The following is a 9,682-nucleotide window of genomic DNA, read 5'->3' on the forward strand; positions in this document are numbered from 1 at the left end:
TGGAAAAATCAGTCCCCCTCTTCTGAGATCTGCTCATCCCTGAAGAAGAGCCCTTTTCCTCAGCTGTCTACAAACTTTAAAAATTTGTGTACAACAAACATTTTTTTAATGGACATGTGGATCCGGGACAGTGAATGTGAGCCCATTGGCAATAGATAAGCTTTGCTTATTTTGCTTCTGTAAATGCATTAAGAGCAGTCTACCAGTCATTACAGGCCCAGACTGTTGTTTGCAAACCAATGATCTAATTTGTTGTGCACTGAGGACTACGTACATGAAGGATTTATGTGACTGATGAACTAAGTGGGCACTCCATGAGTGGCAAAGAAAGAGGAAATCTGCTGATATTTCAGAAAGTAAGCAGTGTAAAATCCTTCAGATCAATGAAACAACCCTGGGAAACGAGAGCTTTTTCTTCCGGAGGTAACTGATCTTTGAAACTGCTTGTGTGAGAACGGCTGGGAGTTGGGAACAATAAGCTGATTAAGTGCAGCAGGTTGCAGGAAAAATAAGGTTCATAATGACCTCCATTTGCAATACCCCTTATCTTCCCACGTACGCGGGAATACACAATCTGATCCTCCGCATATTTTAATCGGTATAAATCAGCGCCAGTTTTTGAAATCGACCTTAATTACACCAGAAAAATAAACAAAATAAAAGCCTGCGGAGAAAAACAAAGACATCACCCCCCTCGCTCCCAGGCACAGCAGCCCTCACCGAGAGCCCGAAGCCGCGCACGGCGAGTACTCCCGCGTCCCTGGCCGGGCTCAGCTTCGCAGACAAAGCCCTGTGCACCTCTGCGCAAAAAGAGCGCAGCGCGGCGCCGGGCGGGCGGCAGCGCAGACAAAGCGGGGCAGGCGGCGGAGCGCCGCAGCATGCGGGGCCGCGCAGGGCTTCCTCTGCGGGTGGGCTGCTGCTGCTGCCGCGGCTCCTTCTTTTTTTTTTTTTTTTTTTTCGCTGCGTGTGAGTGTTATTTTTTTTTTCCTCTCTTCACCAACTTCCTTCCTGCTCCAACTGCCAAAGCTCGAGGCTGAGCGCTGACAGCAGAGGAGGACCCCGGCCGCAGGCGCCGCGCAGCCGGTGAGTGCGCGGGGCGGGTGGGGGCAGCCGGGCAGGGACAGCGGAGCGGGCGCACCCCCGGCCCGCTCCCCGCTGGCGCCGCGCAACTTTGCGCCTTTGTTCCCGCGGGCTGGCGGCGCTGCCCAGTCTTGCCCGGGGAGACGGGCAGTGCCCTGCCTGCAGCCGAGGGGGAAGTCAGGCTCCGCGCTGCGACGGGGCGGAGGGGCAGGAGAAGGGAAGAGACCCGCGGTCCCGGGCTGGCGGCGGGTGTATCCGTGCGGCGTGGTACCCGGCTCTCCCCGGGCAATGGGCTACCCTTCTGTCCCCGCACCCCGGGGCTTGGGATGGGGAGGCCAGGGCTGGGGGCGCTGCTGAGTCCGGTGTGTTTCTCCCCCATCACGGAAAATTACTTCCTCCCTGCTAAACCCGCTTCCTGGAGATAAGCCCTCGGCCAGGGGTTGGTTTGGAGAAGTGATGAGCAGACGGAGGGCAAGTAAAATGCTGCCCCTCTGACACCCCTTTGTGTAACCCGTGGAGGCATGGGGGGGCGAGGAGGTGCCTACTCTCCACCTTGTCACTGCCCCCTCCTGCTGCAGGTGCGAGGGCAGCTGTCCACCCACGGCACAGGCAGAGCTCAGCTGCAAAACCCTCGCACCTCTCGCTAAGGCGTGATTCCTTCTTTGCCTCCTGCAGCCATCTCTCTCTAACAGGGGTCCCTAACCCTGCCCTTGCCCTCTGCCTGCTGTTTCAGGGGTGCTGCCAGGCCTCATAGGTGCATGTGATGCAGGACTGTGGGCTGTGGCTACAGGAACGCAAGAAAAATGTGGCAGGGCAAGACACAAGCCACACAGATTTCTCCTTGCCTAGAGCAATACAGGGTTAATTCTCTCATTTTAGTGAGGCTGTTGGTCTCGGTGGGGGGCTCTATATTGGCCCTTCGCCTGGGCAGTGGCACAGAAGCTCAGGAACCCGACAGCAGCATGGTATCTCTGGGGAAGCAGTGGTGCCTGAGCTCAGGAATGTGTCTCAGCTTGCAAAGGAGACCAGCTCCAAAGCTGGAGCAAGCAGGGGCAGGAGCCGCTGAGATGGGAGCTTTCCTCTTGGTCACCGCCTGCCTTGGAATTTGGCAGGAAGGCAATGTCAGGTCCACGGCTTGGGGAAAAATGCCAGAACTTGGTCTGATCGGTGCCATCCTGAGACGCCTGTGAGTCAGGGGTTGTTCATCCCAGACAGCCTGGCTGGTCCTGTTCCCTGCAGGCTCTTGCTGTTGGCACAGCAGGTTGTCTTTCCACCTTACAGGGAGGTTTTCGGAACCTAAAAGCATTCCCCCTCAAGTGAACCCCCCCCTTTGGGCTGGCAGGGACAGTTTCTGCGGCATGTGTGATGCAAAGGGCAGGGCTGAGGGATGAGGAGCAACCAGCTGGTCCAGTCCTCACTCTGCCTTTTCTGTGCTTGTGGACAGAGATGTCTCTTTCCATCTCCTGTGTCTGACCCTCTCCTGTGATAAACCACAAGAGGTGGACACAGGAGGATGGAGGCAGGCAGGCACCTCTGGTATGTGCTTGTATTGGTGGTAGATGCAGCCTGGTATTGTGAGAGAGCTTGGGACAGTGCTCAGACCTGCAGCTGGAGCCCAAGTGGAAGGCAAGACTTGGCAGTCGCTGTCATGGCTAATCACAGCCTCTTCCTGTGCCAAATGTGGCACTGAGGGGATTGTGAGGATTTCTAAGGTGACTGTGCTGGGGCCACAGAGTGGTGGGGCATGTGTAATTGTTGCTTTCAGGAGGGAGCTTTTGGTTTCCTTTCTCGTGAGGACAAGCTCAAGGGCCTGTCCTACAGGCCTTTCCTATGGTATTTGGGTACTTCACACTCCTAGAGCTGGGGCATGAACTGAGCCAGGGTTATTCAGCTGCTAGGACCTGCTTTTTTTCCTGCTTATTTGGATTGAAATTCCCTTTTATTTCCCAGTTGCCCACTCTGTACTAGTTCCTCACTCACCACAAAATTGCAAAGTCGTCTTGAGATGACCATTTCCAATTAGAATACCTGACTGAATCTTGTTGTTTGTAGCACGCCAATGTACCATTCGTTGATTATTTTTCTTCCCAGCACTGGAATTGCTCTGAGAAGTCTGCATACTACTCAGCGTTGCCTGATACCACTTGCTGATTCATCTTGAGCAATTGTTTTTTCTTTTTCTTTCTTTTTTTTTTTTTTTGTATTTCCTTTCTGTTTTAATGAATGAAAAAACTATCCCATTAGCTCCCGGTTTAACTTTTGGGACCAGGGGCAAATGTTAAGGCCACAGCTGCAGAGAAGGACAAATGATTTGTTTGGAAAATTGCAAATAAGCAAGCAAAAGGGGACTTTTTAGTAGGGACACTCTCAAAGAAGCATAAGAGGAAGTGAACTGAATAATCTGTGTAGCTTGACCAAATCCTCTTGCTGCCAAAGAACAAGGAATGGCTTGGCCATTTGTGGCAACTGCCACTGTACCAGGACACTGCTCTGTTTTTCAGCCTTCCTCTGAAGAGTAGGAAGGTGGCTGGGACCATGTGGCTGGCTCTGTGAGGCAGGCAGCTGACTAGAGGGGACCTGGTGCAGCACTGCTTACCTCTCCTGCCTGTCTCCTGTTCCCCCACCCCATGCTCTGGCTGCCCACTGGTTGATATTTCCCTGCTCTGGCTCCCATTTGGGTTGCCACCCAAGCAGTTTTGCTGCCCTTCTGCCGTTCAGCGGTGCATGTCCCAGCCGTGCTGACTGCGGCTCCCACTGTCCTGCCTCTCCACTCCCAGAAGCCCCACTGGAGCAGCACGGTTATGCGTGGCTGTTCTGTGGTCACCACCATGCTTCTTTCCTCAGTGGGAAGGAGTCCTGATCAGTGCCTGAAGTGAGCTGTTAGTGGGAGCACACGGAATGCCAGCAGATAGACTATCCTGCCCACTTCCTTGAGAACTTCAGCTGACGTGCTAATCTAAGGAAGTGGCTGTCAGGTATTCCATCTTTCTATGAAATGTGGCTTTTAACCCATTATGAGAGGGCGAATGAAACATCTGTCCTTGGCTTTATTCGTGTTTCTCTGTGCTCCAGTGTGTAGCAGTGGCTCTTTGTGCGAGATAGCAGGCAGCACTGAAGCCTTGTACAATGGCTTGTAATTGCAGGGTTGCTGGCCACAACTGTGCTGCAGAGTGGCTGTAAATCACTCTGGTTTCAGCCTCTGCTCCTGCACCTCCTCCCTGGGAGGGAAGAATGGTGTAGGTCTGCGTGTGCGCGTGGTGCCTGCAGGGAGAGAGGAGTGGGGGTAGAGGGGGATTGTGTTTGAGCCAGAATATCAGCACAGCAGTGTCGGGATTGCAGCCGATCACCGTCGCCATTTGCCTGTAGGAATCCTGCTGCCTTTGGCACTGGGTGGGTGCCTGCCTGTCAGGGGGACTGAGACACACTGTGCCTGGAGTGAGAGCCCCCAGGGACACTACCCCCATCCAGAGTAATCTCATTGACCGTCCCTTCCTCTGTTACCCAGACCAAGTCACCATGACTGAGAAGACCCAAGAACCTCATGTGGAGGATGATGATGATGAGCTGGATGGGAAACTCAATTACAAACCTCCTCCCCAGAAAACACTGCAGGAGCTGCAAGAGTTGGACAAAGATGATGAAAGCCTCGCTAAGTACAAGAAATCCCTGCTGGGAGATGGACCTGTGGTAGTAGGTAGGCTGGGGTACACTGATGGGGAGGGACTGGGGAGATGTACTGCGACGGAGTGCTGTGGGGATGAGGTAAGGTAGGTAGCTTCAAAGAAGAGGGATCTTGTTTGACCAGGGACATGCACTGCTTGTGCTGGAGGACTGGGGATGGGCAGGTGGAAAGATGGATGTAAAGTAAGCATGAAAGATGCTCTGAGTGCTAGGAGTTAGGAACATTACTGGGGAGTGCTGGCATCAGAAAAGGACTTGTGGTGGGAGATGTGTGCGTCTCGGAGGACTTTTGAGGGGTGAGGAACATGAAGGGATCAGCCTATGCTGAAAGGTGGTCTTGTTGCTCAGAATGATCTTAAGAAGAAAGTTTTCTGTAGCGGAAAGACCACCTCTAGGTATTGTGATGGAGGCCAGAGGGATCCATGTGGAAGGACTGGGTAGACGTGTGGTCCTATTGTGCTAATGAAGCCTGGCATTACTGGGTGTTTCATGAAATGCAGTTTCTGTGTAGGAAGGCATCCCTGTTTCTTCAGAGTAATTCCCCTCCGATTGCATTTAATTTTGTGAGCTGACAGCTTCCTCCTGACTTTTCCTACCTGCAGACCCAACAGCTCCCAATGTGGTGGTCACCCGACTCACTCTGGTATGTGACTCTGCTCCAGGACCGATCACTATGGACCTTACAGGTAGGCACAGGCTCTGCCCTTGATCACAAAGGGGAACAAGCAAAGGCCCTGGCATGCTCCAAGAGGGTTTGTCCTTGGGGTGCTAGAGTGGGTTTTAGAGGAACTCTGAAGGCATCTTAGCCTTGTTTCTTATTTTAAGGTATACACATATGAATACAAAAGGAGATGTAACAGAGAAAAATGTTAAGGGTCTTTTTCTTCATCTAGACTGCTCCAGGAGCTCCTGGCTTTCTCCTGCCATCTCTGCTTACTTCCTTTCAATGAGACTTCATGAGCACAGGGGATGTGCATGCATTTGGGTAACAGGCTGAATTGAAACTTCAGAATCAAGCAATACTGCAGTTCCGCTCCTGGGGACATGGGGAGAAAACCTTATATGGGCTTTTCTGCAGAGAGAGGAAGCTGGGCCTGGAGAGGCAGAGAAGCTTCCTGTTCACCCAAAACCACACAGAACCCTGCACGGCCCAGGCAGCCTTCCAAGCTGGGCAGGAGCTGTGAAACATGCTCCTTTCACCCAAGCCAGGGCTGGGCATGGATGGAGCATACACACACTCCTGCATATGCTCAACCAGTCTGTGCATAAACATCTTTATGTGTATGTGCCCAGACCTGTGTCTGTTTAGGCATTATCTTCTGTGGGCACAGATAGATGTGTACATCCAGGCATTTCTGTGTATTTTGTACAGATGTCTGTGTACTCCTTTTACAGGTGTCATCCTTCAAAGGGATGCTCACCTCTGACAGCAGCCCCACCCCCATCTTCCCCCTGTGCATGGTGTCTCCCCACTGTGACATCTCTAGCTGACAGCTTGATCCTCTCCTTGCAGGTGACCTCGAAGCACTCAAGAAAGAGACCTTCGTATTAAAGGAAGGTGTGGAATACAGAGTTAAGATCCACTTCAGAGTGAGTTATTTTCCTCCCAGTTGCTTCTTGTCAGTTACTGAGGCCAGTCAGTGGCAGTCTATCAGATAACTAGAGCCAGGCAGCATGCTTGCCCAAAAGCTGAGCACTTGTAAAGTTCCTCTGGCTTCAGGTGTTGTTCTACCCAACAAGGGATGAGGTATTTCCAGGAAATTACTTCTGCTTGCTCACCCCTTGGAGGAAGTTGACTTCTGTTTGCTCACACTGATAAACAGCAAGTGGTTTAAAAGCCAGATGGGTAGTTTTGGCTGAGTTGGGTTTTGCTTTTTAGCCACTGGAAAATCTTTACTTCACACTAAGTGGAAATGAACAGGGAGAAGAGAGAATGGCTATTCATGAAGTACTGATTCAATCAGTATTACTGGGCTTCATGTACACATAAAAAAGATGTAATATTGCAGCATTTGGCTGAAGATACCTGAATTCTTCAAGTTGTGATACAACCAAATGGGCTCATTTCTCCCTCACTCCCATGAACCTGTGGGTCAGCCATTTATTCTGTTTACAGCTGAAAATGAAGCTTGGCCATGCTGCAGTGTGGCATCCAGCACTGAACTGATGATCTCCACAAGTGCTTGCTTCAAAGCTGGGCTTGGAAGAGAAGGCAGGAAGGAAAGGAAGATAATTCTCCTGAGACAGATGAGGGAGGATGTTAATATTGTGGGTTCTGTAGGGCAGATTTCCCTTTTTCTCTGAGGCTTGCTGTCTCAGAGATGATTGTCCCCCAGTGCTCTCCCCAAGACACCAGCTCTCTTTTGTGCTGTGAAACATTTCCACCTGTATCTGCGCCCTGTTGACAGGAGATACCTGAAGCCAGACAGGTTTTTCTAACTCCCTCCCTCAGTTCCATGGCTGGTAAGGGCTCATACTGTGTGAATTCTACCCTGGGATGTAAGAGCATCTGTCCATCTTGTTTTCAGATTGAGTAGTGTACACTGCAGGAAGGCAGTGTATGCTGGAGGGGAGCAGCAGTGGAGACATCCAAGCTATCCATGGGAGATTTGAGAAAAGATTATGAAAACTGTCCCTCTGTCTTTTGAGAAGAGACTTGCCAGCTCCCCATGGAGGCTAGAGGGCAGCTGGAAGTGTTCAGCTGATCTTGCCTACCCATTTAGGCTGAAGGGATGACTAGTTACCCATGTATGGTTTTCAATATGAAAATTATTAAACAGGAACTCCCTGCTTCACTTTTCTTTGTCCTCATCAGCATGTCTTGAGAACCTGACTGATGTGCTCCAGTCAGCTTCAAAGTTGGGCAAAGGATGGGGAAGTGCAGGAGATGCACAGAGGCTGCTGTAGGTCTCCAGGTACCTGTGGAGAAATTGTTTTAGGGACTTGAGGCTCCCTGGTGTAGGGAGCCAAGATGGGTATGTCCCTAAGGAGGAGGAAAATCATCAGATACAGAACCAACACTCTCCTCTTAACACTTACTTCTGGTTACTTCTTGCAGGTAAACAGGGACATTGTGTCGGGACTGAAATATGTGCAGCACACCTACCGGACAGGGGTGAAGGGTAAGAGCCCTGCATGCCCTGCACCCCTCTGCTCCTACCTGTGTGATCCCTCTTCTCAAAGAAGTGTTCCTGCAGCTCTGGACTGGGACAGAGGCTCCCTTGGTCCCAAGTCCCACCCTGTGCTAGCATGCGGGAGGTGACTTCTCAGCAGAGTGCATAAGCCTGCTTCACCCAAGACAGCTATTTCTTGTTTTGTGCAAACTCAGTATGAGCCAGCTTTGGGATCTGTATGCTGCACCGCTGTCTGCAGCAAAGTCCACAGAGACTCTGCTTAGACAGTGCTTGCCAGGAATTGCCTCTCCATACAGAGCTCTTTTCCTCTTCTCCATCACCTGTGCAGTGGTTTAACTTGTGTGGAGCTTCCCACCCTCTGAAAGCTCTTCAGAAGCACTTGGTGAAATTCAGACCTGCTCTTTGAAGCTTCTCGTTGTGTGCAGGGCCCTGTATTTGCCCATGGGTTCTCCTCAGTGCTGCTCTGCTTGGACAAGGCAGAGGAAAGCCCCATTTTGCACACACACATCCCACAGGCATTTTCATGCAACCACCTCTAGGGCTTCAGCATCCTGTTCAGCACACATAACTGGTGTCTTTATACCAGGAAAGAGAAGTAGTGGGAAATCTACCTTGATTTTCTACCTTGAGCCATATGCTGGATGTACTCACACCCTTCTAGCAGCACATGCATGTGAGAGTGTATGGGCTGAGTTGCCTGTTCACCAGCCCATCCATCCATGTTATCCTTCTAGCCGTCCTTATGCTTCACTAACCCACTTTTTCCACTGATTCTGCTCTCCTTTGCTGACATGGACTGTCCCTTTCTCCCCCATCTCCTTTCTGCTCTTTTGCTCATGGCTTCCTCTCTCCCTTATCATTCCCCACCTAAGGGGCTTTATTCCCTGTGGATTGTTTTCTCCTAGTGGACAAAGCCACATTCATGGTTGGCAGCTACGGACCACGGCCAGAGGAGTACGAGTTCCTGACACCTATTGAAGAGGCTCCTAAGGGTATGCTGGCTCGAGGCACCTATCACAACAAATCCTTCTTCACAGATGATGACAAGCATGACCATCTCACCTGGGAGTGGAACCTGTCCATCAAGAAGGAATGGACAGAATGAGTTTACCCAGTTTGCCTTCCCCCTTCCCATCCCCTTGCCTCCTGCACCAGTCTCCAGGTGGGCCATGCCCACCACTGCTCCTTCCTGCCAGCATCACTGGCCACAGCCCTGGCAGCCCTTCCCGGAGGTGCTGGGGCTCTGTGCCAGCCTTGCTCGATGCCCAGCCCTGCAGGTGGCCTTTGCTGCTTCTTCTGATACACTGAAAATGACCCAACCGTTCTCACCACCGCCCCATCATGACACCATAACGGGTTAAATTGGGAAGCATCTCTCTCCCTCTGCCCCAGTACTTCCTTCTGTTGTCCCCATCTCTCCTGTACCAACTCGGGTCCCGGAAGTGCCTTTTCGAGGAAACAAGATCACCTGGCAGGGCGGACTGGTCCCTGGAAAATCCCAATCTTGAGTTACACTTGCCATATGCTCTGACTCATTGTAAATGGTTACTTACCTCCCGTGATGGTCTCCTGGTCTGTATCTGGTGCCCTACCCTGTTAAAATCCATCCTTGTGCAGGCAAAGCCAGTCAGGGGGAATGCAGCTAGATGCCGTAACAAGACTTCAGTGTCCAAGAATAAAACCAGTTTCTTTCTTCTTTTCTGCATGAGTGTCACATTCTTTTCTAGAGCATGTTTTTCAGTGATGTGTATGTGAAGAATGCATTATAGGAAGGCTTAAGAGCATAT

The 9,682-nt window shown here is 51.4% G+C and overlaps 1 protein-coding gene across 3 annotated transcripts; it reads left to right on the plus strand.

Moving 5' to 3' along the window:
* The first annotated feature begins 701 nt into the window (after positions 1–701).
* On the plus strand, positions 702–9,591 carry ARHGDIB (Rho GDP dissociation inhibitor beta). 3 transcript variants are annotated; one of them, XM_042027030.1, is made up of 6 exons: positions 702–1,083; positions 4,586–4,774; positions 5,364–5,447; positions 6,275–6,351; positions 7,820–7,883; positions 8,801–9,591. In XM_042027030.1, exons 2-6 carry the CDS (start codon positions 4,597–4,599, stop codon positions 8,998–9,000), a joined length of 603 nt encoding a protein of 200 aa, XP_041882964.1. In that variant the 5' UTR covers positions 702–1,083; positions 4,586–4,596; the 3' UTR covers positions 9,001–9,591. The 3 variants fall into 3 exon arrangements, with proteins under 3 accessions (XP_041882964.1, XP_041882972.1, XP_041882981.1); XM_042027038.1 differs by lacking the exon at positions 702–1,083 and adding an exon at positions 3,962–4,055; XM_042027047.1 differs by lacking the exon at positions 702–1,083 and adding an exon at positions 4,451–4,470.
* Positions 9,592–9,682: the final 91 nt, after the last annotated feature.

Source organism: Corvus kubaryi, unplaced genomic scaffold, assembly GCF_017639235.1.
Source record: "Corvus kubaryi isolate FWS band 111438036 unplaced genomic scaffold, C.kubaryi_AGA036_p1.0 129, whole genome shotgun sequence".
NCBI lineage: Eukaryota > Metazoa > Chordata > Aves > Passeriformes > Corvidae > Corvus > Corvus kubaryi.